Genomic DNA, 16,256 nt, shown 5'->3' on the forward strand with positions numbered 1-16,256 from the left:
ATTTACGAGCGTCTTCCGCCATCTGGGCGTTCTACATCATGAGAATCCAACCCCTCAAGCCAAGGACCCGGGGGCCCAGCCACTATGATCTAGGTCGAGTCTATTCGACAAGGACGTTGGCTCATCTGGGGTGCCACGACGCTAAAGTGCAAGGGCTGATGTTTGAAATCCGGGGAAAGTCAGGTTCTGGAGATGCCCTTTCCGATCCCCCCCATTAGCTTCCGCTCGCGTCGTTCAAGAGTCTGGGGGGAATATTTTAATGCTCTTGGCTCCTGCACACCATAAATCACTAAGGATAGGTCAAACAGGCTAGAGACCTTGTCCTAGTGCAAAATGATCGATTAGGCCAGGAACGCCAAGTTGACAGAGTAAATCTCTTGACGTGAAGCCCTGATCGCTGCGCATCGCAAAATACTCAGCTCAACAAATAGCCACGATGGACTTTTCAGGACAAGAACACCTAAGAAAGCTTCATCACTAGAGTAAAATAATTAGAAGCTTCTCCAAGTTCAGAAATGCTTCGTCGGAGAACCTTAATAAAGCGTCATGAGTCGGGAAACGTTTGCAGGATTTTGTTCCAAGAGCCAAGGCCCCCTTGGCGACTTGTCCCTCACGATAGTGGCCTTGGAACAACATGATCCCTTCGACCGCACCCTCATCCACCTCGCCCAGGAGCGCCACCCACCTCGTGATACGTTGATTAGATGAATACCAAGAGCCGGCAGATATCACAAGCTCGTTGGGATTTTACCAGCTTCGATAGCCAAGTCAACGGCCCGATGTCTTGGGGCGTAAGATACCTACTTTTACTGTGGCACTTAAGTGATACCATAGTTAATCCCTCATTTGTGCGCTCCGAGGATTTAGTAAGAGAGCCCGTTTATAGCGCCGAAAAGCAAAATACATCGATGACCTTTGACTACGTCTTATCCACAGATGAGATATCGATTTCCAGCCACTTTTCGGCAAGGCGATTTTCTTCCAGGAATTGCGTGTGTTGTTTAGTAACAAGTACCATAGCCAGGTATTTGCAAAAGTTTACTACATCCTGGCTAGTTGTGGCGAGCGCCTGAATGCCGGCAGGTTTGCTAAACTAGTCACAGGAGAGCTGTGAACGGGAAATTATGGCACAAAGCATTGGCTTGAGTATCAGTTCTTCATCGCTGTGTATTTTCGCAAGCATAAGTCGCCGTGTTGTAGTCTTTCTTGGTGCGGTCAAAGTTGCTGTCAATTCTCACCCCGATGTCTAAGAGGTATCGAGACTTGATATCTGAGTTCGTATATATGTATATATAAACAAACCCCTTAATCCTGCCATATCCACACTTCCTATCCACACACATATGCGTCAAGTAAGAGCAATACCGCGACCCGTGGAGGGATGTTGGAACGATAAGCATGAGACGCCGTAGCGCCACTTCACAAACACATCTTAGCCACTCATATCTGTACCTCAGGAACCAGTATCCAGTGTGCGAAGTGCCTCCTGATTCTGACTGACCCACACCACTGTGTAAGCTGCTTAAGAAAACTTATCTCATGCGTATTTACCGAGATCTTATCGTCTTCCATGGCTTCAAATGACCTAGGGACATTACTCCTGAACAGTGGCACTAATAAGTTCACCTAAGCTATGGCATATAAGTGTCTACATACACTTTTGAGCATCTAAACATGCTCAACTGTCGCACACAGCCCATCTCCTTGGAAAGATCCTTCCTTCGCACCCGTCAGGGAAGCTTCCTGAGACTCAGAAGGGATCTCGGAAGGGGAAAAGACATGAGTTTTCCACTGCCGCACCGGAATTCCTTGCCCGAAAAAAAGGGAGATTTCGAGCGTGGATCGCTCTGTGGTCTCGCCAACGCAAAACCAAACCCAGGCTAGCGAGGTCAGGGTCGTGCCTGCGTAGAAGAAACCCAGCATAGGCCCCCAACCGGCCGAGTAGTACATGTACGGCGCGGTGAAGGATACCGCCCATGTGGTGAAATAGAAGAATACAATAGAAAACGACATGATCTTGTTCTGGTTCGGCCCCACTGCCATTTCGCGGGCCACGGTGTACGCAAGTGGTCCTAGTCCATAGTTGAAGGCAATTATGATAACGTAGGAGAAAACCACAATGACGTACTGGGACGCCGTGGTCAATGTCCTCTGGGTCCCGATTCCACCGATGACGACGAAGGCCAGGAACATCATCCCTGTGGTTACAAGGAGATTGTGTCGCCTTTGAACTTTGTTGCCGGTCAGGACAGCGGCGCCAACGGCGAAGATCTGGAGGATGTTGGTGATGAGCTGTATGATAAAGGGCTGAGAGATGCCGATGGCTTGGGCAAAGACAATCCCGTACACGTAGAAGAAGAGGATACCGCAGATTTGTTGCGAGTACAGAGCCCCAGCCGAGAAGATGACTTTCTTCCTCTCCACAGGGTCAAGCAACAAAGATTTCCAGGAGGAACCGGCCAAACTTTCTAGCTCGCGATCGCGTGCTTCCGTGAGGGTTGCCAAATCTTGTGACGGTTCATAGGTATCATCTCCCTTGTGGATTCTTTCGAAAGCCCTCTTTGCCTCCTCGTTTCTTCCTTTGCTAACATACCAGACGGGGCTTTCCGGGATGAAGGGCAAACCGAGCATCAGCATGATAGGAAGGACGACCAGCCCACCCATCGGGACCTTATAAGATGCCTTACTGGTGAGACCTTCGGTTCCCTGGGTGATGCCGGCTGCAATCAGTTGCGAGATTGACTGGAGGAACTGGAACATCATGAGAGCAGGGCCTCGGATGTGCACAGGAGCGACTTCACCAATGTACAGTAAAGATGTGACCGTACACTGGCCCATGCCAACACCAATCAGTACACGGCCGACAGCCAAGACGGCCTCGTAACTGGTGTCGGCAACCTGGACGATGCCACCGGCCAGGATGCAGAATGCGGCGCACCAAAAAGTTGTTTTCCGGCCGAACTTGTCGTTGACCGGGGCGGAGACAAGGGCACCAATGATGTCTCCGATATAGATTGAAGATGCCGTGACGGATGTGAACGAGACGTTTAATGCTTTGCGCCCATTCGAGTCGAAGTGATCCCCGTAGTCGTTCTTGAAGCGATCCATGGCGAGGCAGCCATTGTAGTAGGTGTTGTCGTAGCCGTAGACTAATGCCCCGATGGCAGAGACAGAGCAAAAGAAGTATGCCCAGCGATTCTGCTTCAGATTGAGTTGAAACATCGTTTGTCCCAGTGAGATAGTAATAAGTGGTTTTAATTCGTGACTGAAGACAAAGTTGACCAGGAGCATAAATCCAGGCGGTGCCCGGCGGTTTATATTAGTACCTATGTAAGGACGTGTGACGGTCCCATGATATTACCTAAGTATGTAGCCAGGGCCGTCTCCTGGGCATGTTACCCCGTGGGTTACCCCGTGGGGAAAGCCCCCACATGAAAAAGGAAGGCTCTGTTAAAGTTGTCGATCGCTGACGCGGACCTCGTCCAAGTGGTAGTCTTGCGACGCCGGAGCGTTCCAAGGACTATCCCGGGCCAGTGCGGACTTTCCTGATCGGTTCTTCACCGTGTACTGACCGCACTGAGAAACCGACGGGGAGAGCCAAGCTAGCGGAACAGCTAGACTAGTGCACCTATTCTCCAGGTTTGAAGATGCGGACTTCCCTAGTCGGTTCTTCGCCGTACTGACGATCCGGCGATGAAAGCCAAGCTTGCGGTACAGCTAGGTTAGTGAACTCCTCAGGCCTGGAGCCGCGGACGTCCATAATCAGGTAACCCGCATCCAGATGTCCAGTTGGATTCACAGACATCAGTCGCCTCATTTGGGATGTCCGACTCCCTTCAGCAACTGCGCAAAGAATTCCTCAATCTCACTGACATGTCAATGGCTCAGTGAGAAATCGAGGTCACAGATGATGTCACGCTTCTTGCAGGCTGCTGATGCCCGATGTGCATATTTAAAGCTTGTTCGCGATGAGATTGCGAGCGCGCGATGCCTTGACGATCAATGTGTCGACTTACCCGAAAATTATTCTGATCAGAACCTGGCGCCAGCGCGATATCCTCGTTCGCATGCTTTAGAAGTGCTTACAAGACTTGTTTGAGACTCCAACCTCAAGATGCTTACTCTTTGTGCGTCAACCCCTGCTTTGTTGCTGATAGCCAACCTGCTGACTAGTTCTAGTTTTGATCGTCGTCCTCATCTGGGCAATACTCGTGCAGCCATTGATCTCTTATTTCATGGACCGTAAGAGCCTCCGGAAATTTCCGGCGCCGTCTCTCGCTGGCTTTACATCCCTATGGCGCATCTGGCACAATCTTCAGAACAGGCACTATCTCGCCATCCACCATGCTCACAAGCAACTCGGTAGCCATGTCCGCATCGCGCCAAACCACATTTCCGTTTTGGGCGCAGACGCCGTGATCGACATTTACGGACACGGTGCAGGGATGCTCAAAGATGCTTGGTACGACGGTGGGGCGGGCGACTTCAGGCACATGGCCGATGTACGGGTCAAGACCGAGCATCAAGCCAAGAGAAAGCTCCTTGCACACGTTTTTGCACAAAAGACCATCGCCAACCTTGAGCCCGTCGTGGCGGACACCATCTCCACGCTGATGGCACAAGTCGACCGGCATATCAGCGCTGGCAAGACGATCAATATGAGGCGATTTATGAACTATTTCACCATCGATCTATTCGGCAAGCTGCTTTACTCGCGTCACCTGGGTTGCCTAGAACGAGGCGACGATATCGTGACCGCTGAGACGCCTGATGGTAGAACCTACACGGCTCCATTCATCCAGTCCCTGCTCGACGCCACGGTCATCAACACTGCTCTGGGCATGGAAGCAGGGCTCTTGCCAGTGACTCGGTTCTTACTGGCGTGGCACCCGTACAAGAAAGCCGGCGCCGATTTCGAAAACATCATCCGCCATAATACGCAGTGTCGCTTGCGAGACCAGACGGCCCAGGACGACATCTTCTCCAAACTAGTGAAAGATAACAAAGGATGTGACCTTAATCTCCCAGTTGGCGAGATTCTTGCAGAGTGTTCTGTCATGATGAACGCTGGGACGGAGACCACGACTGCTACATTCACCAATGCGCTCTTCCTCCTGTACAAACACCCGTCCGTTCTCGCGAAGTTGCGCAAGGAACTCGACGGCGCGTGCGGGGACGCGGAGGTACTGAGCTACGAGACCGTCAGTAAATTGACATATCTCCGTGCTTGCGTCGAGGAATCTCTACGGGTAAGACCAGCATCATCCTTTGGCCTCCCTCGAGTGATACCCGATGGTGGACGAATGGTGGGAGGCATATGGATAGATGAGGGCGTGACCGTTTCGGTGCCGACTTACAGCATGTTGAAGGATGAAGAGGCATTCGAACAAGCTGATACTTTCATCCCGGAGCGTTGGATCACAGAAGATAAGGAGAAAAAGGAAAGGATGATGAGGAACCACCTGCCGTTTAGTTTCGGTCCTCGAGCTTGCATCGGGCGCAATATTGCTTATTTCGAGCAGCTCCTGGTCCTCGCGAGCCTGGTGAGGGCTTTCGATTTCGAGATACCTGAGGGTTTCGAAATGCAGACTATCGAGCGGTTCAACTCGAATCCAGGGGACTTAGTTGTCAAGGCAAGACGGAGAGCCAGATTGTAGATCTTGTCTTACCAAGCGAGCTTTCTTACTTATGGATAGGCGCCCACAGAATGCCACAGTCATAACCGTGAGGACAAGCACACACACGCTTCGAGTTGCCATAACCCCGAGTTCACCGTATCAATGTTTGTTTGTAGCTCCAGAATGCTAGATTACCACCCTTTCCAACCCGAGTCGTACGATGCTGGCACGCTAGGGTCTAAGCTATCAGCAATAAAGCAGTCCACGCGATCGAGGTCCCATTCCGACCCCAACACCGCAGACAGGTCGGAAGAGGGATGGAAGTCCCCAAGCACACTCTGGCTGTTTGGGAGAGCCTCGAAGCTTCCCACAGTACTATCAGTCACGGACGTCTCGGTCCCCGGCCGCGTTGGCATCCCTGGCGCCGACAAGAGACTTCCACGTAACGGCCGAAGCATTGATTGATTTGATCCAAGGAACGGCGCGGCTGTCAGATCTTCGGTACTAGTGCTCGTCTGCACGAGGATACCCTGAGCCAGCTCAGCCATGAAAGCCGCAGACCAGAAAAAGTGACCTAGTCGTGAGAGTATCTCGAAACTTTGCCACATTGCTTTCCTTGCCTCACGCTGGTGTCTTGACAACTTGCAGCAGCGAAGCCTGCGGTAAAAGATGGAAAGGGACAGAGATATACAATAAGGGACGAATGGCAGCAAGGGCAGCTTGGACAAGTCTGCCTCCATCATGATGGATGATATCTGGGAGGCCGCGTCGTGTTGACGGGGGTGGGGCAGGGTGCTTGTTCCGTCTGCTTCCGCCTTTTGGCGACAGGACAATATGACGACGCCGTGATAGAAAAGTTCTAGAGTAGCTGATGCCATGTTAGCAAACTCCAACCCGAAACTATTGGAGGCGTAGAGAGCAGAGACCAGCCTAAATGATGAGCTGGGAGCTCGAGTGCATCGGTGCGCTCAAGTATAGTCTCGTAGGACGGGATGGCTTCTCTTGGAATCTGCGTGACCGTGGCATTCGGCCGATACAGCGATATGACGTCTTGGAGTACGTGAGCAATGTGAACGAGGACCTTGAACCCTGGGGGTTGTCCGTCCAGGCACCGTAATGGGCTCAGCTCTAAATCACGTTCATGCATCATCGTAGGCCGTCCATGGACAGCAGCTAGGAATTTATCGATTGCCCAGAGGTAGCAGAATAAGCTGGACTGGCTGGACTGTGCCCCATCTCGTCCTCTCTGTAAGTGGAGGCCAATGTTCCATGATATCTGTACTGCACGGACGAAGTACTGCGAGGATGCCTCGATGCTCTGTCGACCGAATCCGAACAGTGACATGGTCGTCAAGGCTCGTATCAGTATCATCTTGTCGTGCACCATTGCCATGTCAACATTCAATCTCATGGCACTAAGTAGCTCCTGGCCGAATTCCGCAGACGTGAGCTGACCTTCCCGCGTGGGCAGCCGCAAATGATGGGCAAGCGATGGCTCTGTGGATGCCAGGAGGCAAATGGTCTGGTACTGTAACACGCGGGACGGGGCATGTGATAAAGAGGACGTAAAGGTCTGCTCATCAATGCTCGGCAGCAGACCGTGTATGTTGTTGAAATAAAACACCTCGAGCGCGGCAAGGTCTGTCGGTGGCGGCAATACTTCGAGGCATTGCTCCCGTATCAAAGGGAGGAGCAGCCCCCGGATGAGTCGGGGCACATAATGGAATATGCTCGCCGGCGAGCTGGTCGCGCAGTCGCTTTCTTGTCTGCTGATCAGTGCCGAGGGCTCGGGCTGCCACACGCCGACCGCATTTGGCGATAGCCCGCTCTCTGCTCGGGTGCCCGAGAGCAATACAACCTCTGGGTTGAGATCGCCGATGAATCGAAGATTACCCGGAGAGGAAGAGACATTGGCTGGGTGTCGAGATGCACTGGTTACCCTCGGTGTTGGCTCACTCTGGTACGCTGTTGAGGCTCTTCCCGTCTGCCTTGGCTGCTCGTTAGGTAAGGCACTGACAACCTGAATACTGGGCTCCTCTGCGGCTCGAGGGAAACCTGCCGCTGTCCGAGGCGCGGCACTCAGGGGCACAATTCCTGTTCTGGCAGCATCAGAAGGGGATGATGACAAGCCATTTGATTCCGCCGATGGGCTCACCCCTTGCCTTGCTGGGCCCCCGGTGGAGCTGATTGTATGAACGCAGCGTCTCTTCTGCCGGCGACAATTCTCGCACGCCTGGACGCGTTTCCTCGATCGAGACTTGTATCCGACGGGATTGGTGTGGACAAACTTCAGGGATGACATGACAGGTTTCCGTAGTACTGTTCAAGCGCCAGCCTGCGTGGTCGGTTGTGTTCTAAATTGGCAAAGGATGATTGATCGCCTGGAGCACTGGGGGATTTGGGGTAAATACTTTGTAAGAGCGACCGCCCCCTAATGGCTTCCCCTCTAAGCTGGCATTATGGACCCTCTAATAAATTCCAAATGCACCTAGGCACGTGGCAAAACGCGGGGTACTTGGTGGCACACACTGGCACGTTACGACACTTCTCACTACAGCACCGCCTGCAGGTACGAACGCTTCCCTGGTTTACGATTACAGAACAGACAAGAGCGCCTAGCCTTTTCTATTACAGCGTAAGGTTTCGTTCCCATCGCAACGCAAGGAAGAACGGGTACCTTACAGCCCTGGGAGAGCAATTTTTTGCCTTTATTCAAGTTACATACATTCGAATTTTAATCCATTTGCGTGCGGAACGGCAGCTACTACGTGCCCATTAATGGTGCCACAGGGGCTGGCGTATACATCGCAATAGCCATCAAGAGGAGGTTTGTTGAAAAAGCAGCGCCACTACTAATCGTTCGTCGCCGTGTCGTGGACACACTTTGGCACCACTGTGCACCTCAGCAGGATGGCCGGCGAAGTGAGCATCTGCGGTCTGCCCCGTGAGAAAAGTGGGAAGGGGAGACCGATAAAGCTTCACAATCGATATGTTCTGCAGAAAAGAAACACAGAAAAGAACCATGATAACCTTGTCGGTCAACTACTAGTAGGAGCTAAAATACGCGGAGGACTGTATCCAAATCCTGCCTATGGACCGGAACGAAGAAACCTGGTGTTTCCTGTATGATTCTGGCCTCCCCTTTTCTCCACAGGGTACGCATCCATCATCATTCTGGAGAGTTTCAAGTCTTCCACGGCGTCGAGAGCTGTAGTTTTGATCGCTCGTCCACCAGCGATGCAATCATGTAGTTCTAACAGCTCTGAGGTGTAGGCATCCTCGTAGCTCGTCTGGACAGAGCGGTGGACCTTGTCTCCCTGCTCATTCATCTCGTCAATCTCCACCGTGATGCCCAGACCTTTTACGAAAGGAGTATCGTAGCAAATTGACACCGTCTTGTTTTGCCCGTACACGGTAACACTTGAGTCGAATCGGGGGACCTCATCGATGCCTGTCTCATACAGACAGGTGAAAGGCTCGTGGGGCGCATTGCGGTTTCTATATGCGAACATGGTCGTATACCATCGCGCATTGTCGGTCGAGGCGAGGACCTTTTCCGGTAGTCCACCGAGCACTTCTCGCATAACGCCCAGGCCGTGGCTCCCAAGGTTGGCCAGCAGACAGCAATAGTCAAGTTGCGCAGGGCTTAGGTTGCCAAGGGAGTCTCCCCAGGCCTCTTCAAGCAGAGCAGACAGACGTGACTGTCGGTCTTGGCGTGCAGACTCAGACACGTCGTCCATATATTTCTCCGGGTAGGAACCTGATTGTCCGATGAAGTACGAATTAGGACCGATGATGTCGCGGACACGAGCATACTTGATGCTGCCGATTGTGGCCATTTCCCTCAGGAAGGCCTTGAGGCTCGGTGCGAAACGGCGCATGTAGCCAACGAACACCCTAGCGCCCTCAGGGGCTGCCTGCTCTGCATCGAGAATCGCCTGCGCGCTTTGGATGGTCAGTGTGAGTGGTTTCTCAACCAGGACCGACTTCCCGGCTTGAAGGGCCGCAATCGTGTATGGCGCATGGTATTCATCAGATGTTAGGACAAAGATCAAGTCAATCTCCTTGTCCTGGAAGAGAACCTCTGGGTCCGTGGTCGCGATTGGGATGGAGAACTTGGACGCGCAGTGCTGGCTTGTCTTTGCCGACACATCGCAAATTGCCCTCGTGATATATAGGTGGGAAAGGAGCTGCAGGATTGGGAGATGCACAACCTGTAGATGGGTAGTCCTGACGTGTTATTGAGCACTCGGACCGCAGTTCACTTGCAAAGACGCGAGAATTCGTACCTGTGCCACGTCTCCACCGCCAATGACACCTACTTGGAGTTTTCTAGCGGCCATTTTCTGGGTCTTTAAGAAATTAAGAGCGGTGAAACGAGCTTGTGAATCATAATTTGACAATAGCCAGTCCAGAATTCCGGCTCTCATTAAATAATAGGTAGTCGGCCGGACTGCCAAGGCAGGACATTCCGGGCTGCGCACCAGTCTAGTAAGGAAATTCCGGGGACAAGTGGGCGACCGGTCTAGCTTTTTTAGGAAACCCCGCAAAGACAATTCTACGACGGCTGCTCTCATTAGTAGGTAGTCAGTCGGAATACCCAAGCTGGATACTCCAAGCCGTGCATATGTCTAGTAGTAAGGAGGCTCCGGGGAGAGGATTCCGACCGGTCCAGCCTTTTTAAGAAAACCGCGCAGGCAATTCTGAGACGGTTTGCTCTCATATATATCGGTCACGACTTAAGCATATAGTGGCAATTATGTCCGATACGATACTTCGGTAAGGCCGGAGAAGCTAACGTATTTTCAATAAATCAAATATGACTCAAATTGGTGTCGGGCTAGTGGGAGGAGGTAAGGCATTCGTCATCCTCATCTGCAGATAGGGTCACTGACACATGCGCAGGAATTTGGGCGAGGGAAGAACATTTTGTATGTGCTGCGACCTGGAGCGCTGAGCGATCGATACTGAGAAATTATAGCCCGCAATTCAAGCCTCCCCGCACCTCTCCCTCAAGGCTGTGTATTCGCGATCTCTAGCCTCTGCCAGAAGTGTTGCGCCTGAGCTCGTCGGCGTCGATTACTACGCAGACGACAGCGACGTCAGCTACAACGATATGTTAAAGCGCACAGACATATCTGCAGTTATCATAGCGTATGCCAATCCACTACCATGTCCAGCTCCTCGAGTGCGATAGACCTAATTGTTGTTATAGCCTGCCAATTGCAAATCAAAAGCAGTACATTCAAAGTGCCTTGCGAGCTGGCAAGCACGTTCTCTCCGAGAAACCTGTGGCAGAGAATGTCGGGGATGCGCTTGAGTTGATTGAATGGTACAGGAAAAGTCAAGAAACGGCCGCCTCGTGGCACGTGGCCGAAAACTGGCGGTTCATTGAAAGCGTCGCGGTTGCTCAGAAGCAGGCGCGCGCCCTGGGCAGAACACTTGGGTTTCGCGTTCAGGTCTACGACAACATCCAAAAAGGATGGAAATTCTACGGTTAGTGACAGCACGTTACGGAGAGGATAGAGTTGTCATTCTGTCGAGTCCCAGCTCATACTTCATCGCAGAGACCGATTGGCGCAAGGCTCCCACTCATCAGGGCGGGTTCCTGCTCGATGGGGGCGTCCACTATACAGCTGGACTAAGGCGCCTGCTCAACATCCATGAGGGCAACGAGATTTGCTCAATCTCTGCCTTCACCGCTCTGTTACAGGATCACCTGCCACCTGTGGATACCATCAATGCCACAATGCGCTTGGCATCGGGCATTAGTGGAACATATCAACACTCTGTCGGTACCACTTTGAAGGGTTCAGAGTGGACCATTGCCTGTGAGCGTGGCACAGTCAGTTTTGGGGACTCGAAAGTGATTGTCACGATCGGTGACAGCGAGACACGTGTATTCGTAGCGGATGAGAGGACTGGTGTGCCACCAACCGTGCGTGCCTGGGCGGAAGCTTTATACGCAGCAGTTCCATGTAAGGACCTCCAGCCAGAGGAGGCACTTGCTGACTTGGAATTGGTAAGACTTGACCTTCTATGCAGCGGATGAATGGCGAACAAAGGCTAACAGCAAGTACAGCTGGAGCTTATGCTTCGGAGTGGCGAATGTGGAGGCACGCCGCTTGAGTGCCAATATCAAGATACCGATAACCCATTCAAGTCTGCTTGAAGGCATCAAGCATTGAGCGTTTGACTGGGCCTTGTGCGGTCTGAAATGTCAAAGTAGAGGTGAAAAAGGCCTTGCCTTTACTGTTATTCAACGACAGTCGACCTATTTTAGTCAAGATAGATATCATGAAAAAAAGAAAAAAAAAGGGGGGGGGGGGTTTCCTCGCTATAAGAGTGGCAACTCATTATACCGAATTCGCTCATTCTATCTTCCCAATCGAGATTAGTGAAGGTGGAGCCGCTTCCACAAATCCTGAGAGAAGACCTGGGGGGATTATCTTGGAGGAGGAGAGATCTTGGGTCACGAAATAGGTCTTACATTCAATCGCCAAAATAGCGGCATGTCTGCAAGTTGGAAGATCTGAACGAAGGTGTCTAGAGAACGCCAGGCTCCTCCCTCAACTTCGGTACAAGGGAACGAATTTTCATTTCTCTGTTTGACTCCAAAGGTGGATGTTTCTTGCAGCGCACTGCGACGTCGGTGAAGGTCAATCTGGATGAAGAATTCCCGAGCAGGCACTGAGCAGACTTGAGCAGATCCTGATCTTACGCGTAATTGAAGCGGTGTCCATGGCCTCAAAGGGTGCCCACCGCTGAGCGCAACTTTCGCAATGCAGAAGAGGTTGATTCTTCCTCAACTCATCCCTTCCTCAGTCCAGCACTGGCTTTATTGTACATAATTAGCCTAGTAACAAGTAGGTTCAATTAATTATTATTGATATATCAGCCAAAGCGTCAGTATATTAGCAATCTATTTATCCACGTAGGTGGCCTAGGTGCTCTGCGTCAATGTAGATTTTGAAATTTGCCACCAGTGGCCTTTCCATCGAGCAAGCAATAGCGAATAGCTTCGATATATTTGCCATGGATCCTCGCGGCGTGAGCATGAGGACCCCGTCAAGGTGCGACACGATGATTGGGAATGAGCCGAGCGAGATAGCCTCATTCCAAGGCTTCACTAGTTTGGTGTGATGCTTAGCTTGTCAAGAAATATATGCTAAGGAGACGAACTTTCTGAAGCCACTAATAGTCTTACACTGTTGATTGTTCCCCACAATGCACCTAATACTGTTTAATGGATTGCTGGGTCATTGTCGATTCCGCATATACCAATATCCTGGATTGTACAACAGCTTTCCCGCTGTTCCAGGTCTTCAGAGGCATTGAATTGTGTCGCTCAGCCACTGCTCCCTTAGATGGCAGTGAGGGAGTAAGAAATCGAATGTATATGGATACAAATCACACACACTATTATAACAACACCGCCACACTCTCAAAAATTAAAATACGTTATTAGTGAGCCCTCTATGATTTATGCATATCCAACGGCGACTTCTCCCACATCTTCCACAAGAATGCTCCCACAGGCGGTTCTCGTACAAACGGTTATCCCGCAGACTATAGATGGTTTTTTTCACAAGCGATTATCCCGCAGGTAGTTATCCCACAGATGGTTATCCTATAGACAATTATCTTATAGGATGTCATTTTATACGTACTTATTCTCTGAACAGTTCTCTTATAATCCGCAGATAGTCATCTTATAGATGATCATCCCATAGATGATTATCCTATCGAGAGTGATTTATCATAGGAGATTCCTCTGTAAAAGGACTTTTCAGAGTTGGTCGCCCTTAAAAGATTGGTTCTTTGTTTTATCTCCTAGTTGTAGCTCTGTTTATTCTATGTTAATACTGTGGCTGCTAAGCGAATACCCGGGGAGGCTATAGCTTATATAATCCCAAGTAGATCCAGCCTTCATCTATGTAAACAACCGGCAAGAGACAGAGTCATAATATGACTTGGCTACACAATGTATCAACTTCGGTTCTGTCTGGCTATCTTTGACTCTATTAGGCTTGTTACAAAGCCCGCGTGAAAATAGGCCATGATGAATGGCGGTAGATCCTTGTTTCAGATCCACAATGTTTATGAAGTTGGCTAAGCATGACAGAGTGATTAAGGAGCTTTGCATGTGCCCGAAAGAAGCGAGCTGTATTTGCGTGGAGGTATTTTCGAACCTTGAAAGAATCCGAAGGCGATAGAAAGTGTCCAGTCATGCAAATATCATGGACTGAGGCCGGTCAAAGGACACCTTTTCAAGCTGTGCAGCTAAAATAAACCCGAGTGCTCGTGATTCAAATCAAGAAGCCCGCCCACAAAATCATCTTGTCGCTCCCGAATGGTTGGGGCGGTACATCCGTCACCTTGGAATAAACGGATGCCTGTCCGATTCCCATATTCTCTGCGATCCATTGCAAACAGTCTTGCAAGTAGCAACGTACCTGTGACACCACACTTTCAAGCTGCAAGGTGATGTGCAGAACTTTCATAAGGAGCAGGCCACCTACTAACCTGCCTCGACCTCGTGCCTCGATGCTGGTCGCACCTCGTGCGGCTTCTTGAATAAATAGATGCATGTTTTCAACCAGGTGGTAAGGTATCGATGCTAGAATCTCCGACAAGAGAAGGTGAATTTCATCTTCCCATTCGTTGTCCCTCGTGCCATTGGTGGTCGGGGTGAGTCTCACGAGGAGGTCCAAGAGAAGGAGACGTGCCACACGATAGGTATTCCATACATTAGCTGTGCAGTGGTCGCAGTAGAAGTCCACTCTACCAGGCCAGAAGCCTGGTTGAGGGTATGACGACACCCCATTGATCTGACCGACCATAGTAGGCTTGCATTCCGACGTGCGAGTGTTCTGCCACAGAACAAAGCTTTGGTCTAGCGCGCGCGCCTGTCGCAGAATTATGTCCCAGTCGACGGTGCCAGGTGAATCAGATGCCAAAACAAGGCTTGAGTTTAAGAACAGCGTGTCGAGCTGTATTAACAATGCATCCAAACCGAATGATGTTCGTGTGTCTGCAGAAGGGAGTGAAAATATGCCCTGCGCTTATGTGTGAGTTGAGTGCATAACGCTCGTTCGTAAATGACAGGCTACTATAGGAGAACAAGTCATCTTACACTCCTTGGCTTCTTAGCTATGAACGAATAATTATGCGTTGTAAGCCGTAGAAGATTCATCGGAGAATTGTCGATACGCAAGATGGCAGCTATTCCTTGTGCATGTGCAGAATGATGTTCCCTCCCTTCTACCGCCACGATAATCTACGAGGGGACGAGGTCAGAACAACTTTGAAAGAACTGTCAACGATGAGCCTGAAGAGTTGCGCACCTCATATAAACCAAGAAGCATAGCTATCGCCAGAAGCTCAGCCTCAGCCGGAATAGCCACACCAGCAACCGCATTTGCAAGCTCCCCCAACAGGTCGTTATAAAGGGTCTCAGCCTTTTTGGTGAGGACAGGCCGGCCCAGGCATATTCCACCGCTCGCGAAAGCTACGGCTTGGCAGGCTTTGGCAATATTTGAATGTATGCCGTGGTAAAGAATCATGTTTTGGAGACCAGCGAGAAACCCGGGCTGGGTTTCATCGTGCAATGGAGCGATGCAGAATTCAAACAAGAATGATTGGAGACAGTAAATAGTTTCTTGCTCGTCGGTGACCTCCTTGGGCAAGTCATCAGCTGGAAAGCTATCCGTGCCCGGGAATGGTTCCCGCACGGGTAGAGTACACTTGCGCGGCACTAGGTCGGAAGCTACTGCGACGACGGATCGACTTTGATGACCTTGAAAGTTGATATCTGTGCTGTCTTCATACCCACTACAGGTACGTCTTGCTTCAAGGCATCTCGTGCAGGACTAATCCAGAGGTCAGCCTTGACAAATCTCTAGGACTTTGGAGGGAACTACGGGGCCGCGCGACCACATACTGGTCGAGTTTCATCGCACTGTTTGAAAGGATGGTCGTGTCAGCAGCACATACAACGATGCAAGGCGCGCAAGACTAACCTTCTTTCTCCTATGCTTACAGGTCAGACAGGCCCGAGAAGGCCCGAAGTAAACCATTCTTGACGGTGACCGGGGAGCGCTGAATGGGTTGCAGGTTTTGGCGTCTTTAGTCGTGGGAAGTATGAATCAGTATCTTCAGTGTTTGTGAAGAAAGTCGTAGCGTCTGATTATTACGGCGTTTTCTCTGGGATTACGGATGAACTGCTGAGTGGGCCCGTCGTATCCGATCGGGAGACGCTCAACGCTAACTCGAACAGTATCAGCTCTTCTGCATCCTGCAGGAACATCTACATTTTGAGTTAGCGTTGCGCCGCCCCGGATGTCTAATTCAGTACACACGGGTACCGCTATCTCAGCACTTCAAATTCAGTCAAACATACCGAAGCCGAGTGGCTTCATTGGCAAGTCGCTCGCTATCCGCAATGCCAGATCAGTCATCAATTTCGTCAAGAAGTTTTCAGGTTAGTCTTGCGCGACTGCGCCGCGTTGGGATGGCGGTGGCCAAATACTTACGAATGGTGAGTGCATAACGATGAAATATAAATACAGATCATGACTTACATCGACTTCATCACTATCGATGCACCGCAGATACACGGTCCTCTCTCATACATTT

The 16,256-nt window shown here is 50.8% G+C and overlaps 6 protein-coding genes across 6 annotated transcripts; 2 read left to right on the forward strand and 4 right to left on the reverse strand.

Moving 5' to 3' along the window:
• Nucleotides 1–1,668: 1,668 nt before the first annotated feature.
• On the reverse strand, nucleotides 1,669–3,222 carry J7T55_013166 (High-affinity glucose transporter ght5; the record flags this gene model as incomplete). Its single annotated transcript, XM_053141828.1, has 1 exon — nucleotides 1,669–3,222. The coding sequence occupies one exon, from the start codon at nucleotides 3,220–3,222 to the stop codon at nucleotides 1,669–1,671; it is 1,554 nt and encodes a 517-aa protein (XP_052995511.1).
• Nucleotides 3,223–4,114: 892 nt separating this feature from the next.
• J7T55_013167 (cytochrome P450) lies at nucleotides 4,115–6,083 on the forward strand (the record flags this gene model as incomplete). Its single annotated transcript, XM_053141829.1, has 3 exons — nucleotides 4,115–4,127; nucleotides 4,180–5,653; nucleotides 5,795–6,083. The coding sequence occupies 3 exons, from the start codon at nucleotides 4,115–4,117 to the stop codon at nucleotides 6,081–6,083; spliced, it is 1,776 nt and encodes a 591-aa protein (XP_052995512.1).
• Nucleotides 6,084–6,477: 394 nt separating this feature from the next.
• Nucleotides 6,478–7,920, reverse strand: J7T55_013168 (uncharacterized protein; the record flags this gene model as incomplete). The annotated part of the gene is made up of 1 exon (XM_053141831.1): nucleotides 6,478–7,920. One exon carries the CDS (start codon nucleotides 7,918–7,920, stop codon nucleotides 6,478–6,480), a length of 1,443 nt encoding a protein of 480 aa, XP_052995513.1.
• Nucleotides 7,921–8,707: 787 nt separating this feature from the next.
• Nucleotides 8,708–9,961, reverse strand: J7T55_013169 (uncharacterized protein; the record flags this gene model as incomplete). The annotated part of the gene is made up of 2 exons (XM_053141832.1): nucleotides 8,708–9,832; nucleotides 9,908–9,961. 2 exons carry the CDS (start codon nucleotides 9,959–9,961, stop codon nucleotides 8,708–8,710), a joined length of 1,179 nt encoding a protein of 392 aa, XP_052995514.1.
• Nucleotides 9,962–10,437: 476 nt separating this feature from the next.
• J7T55_013170 (uncharacterized protein) lies at nucleotides 10,438–11,790 on the forward strand (the record flags this gene model as incomplete). Its single annotated transcript, XM_053141833.1, has 6 exons — nucleotides 10,438–10,471; nucleotides 10,524–10,549; nucleotides 10,600–10,772; nucleotides 10,834–11,114; nucleotides 11,186–11,640; nucleotides 11,701–11,790. The coding sequence occupies 6 exons, from the start codon at nucleotides 10,438–10,440 to the stop codon at nucleotides 11,788–11,790; spliced, it is 1,059 nt and encodes a 352-aa protein (XP_052995515.1).
• A 2,137-nt stretch (nucleotides 11,791–13,927) lies between these two features.
• On the reverse strand, nucleotides 13,928–16,212 carry J7T55_013171 (uncharacterized protein; the record flags this gene model as incomplete). Its single annotated transcript, XM_053141834.1, has 9 exons — nucleotides 13,928–14,014; nucleotides 14,075–14,611; nucleotides 14,755–14,898; nucleotides 14,966–15,387; nucleotides 15,450–15,490; nucleotides 15,562–15,579; nucleotides 15,661–15,744; nucleotides 16,021–16,053; nucleotides 16,202–16,212. 9 exons carry the CDS (start codon nucleotides 16,210–16,212, stop codon nucleotides 13,928–13,930), a joined length of 1,377 nt encoding a protein of 458 aa, XP_052995516.1.
• Between the last annotated feature and the right edge of the window lie 44 nt (nucleotides 16,213–16,256).

Source organism: Diaporthe amygdali (assembly GCF_026229845.1).
Source record: "Diaporthe amygdali strain CAA958 chromosome Unknown NODE_9_length_1275696_cov_64_842800, whole genome shotgun sequence".
Lineage (NCBI taxonomy): Eukaryota > Fungi > Ascomycota > Sordariomycetes > Diaporthales > Diaporthaceae > Diaporthe > Diaporthe amygdali.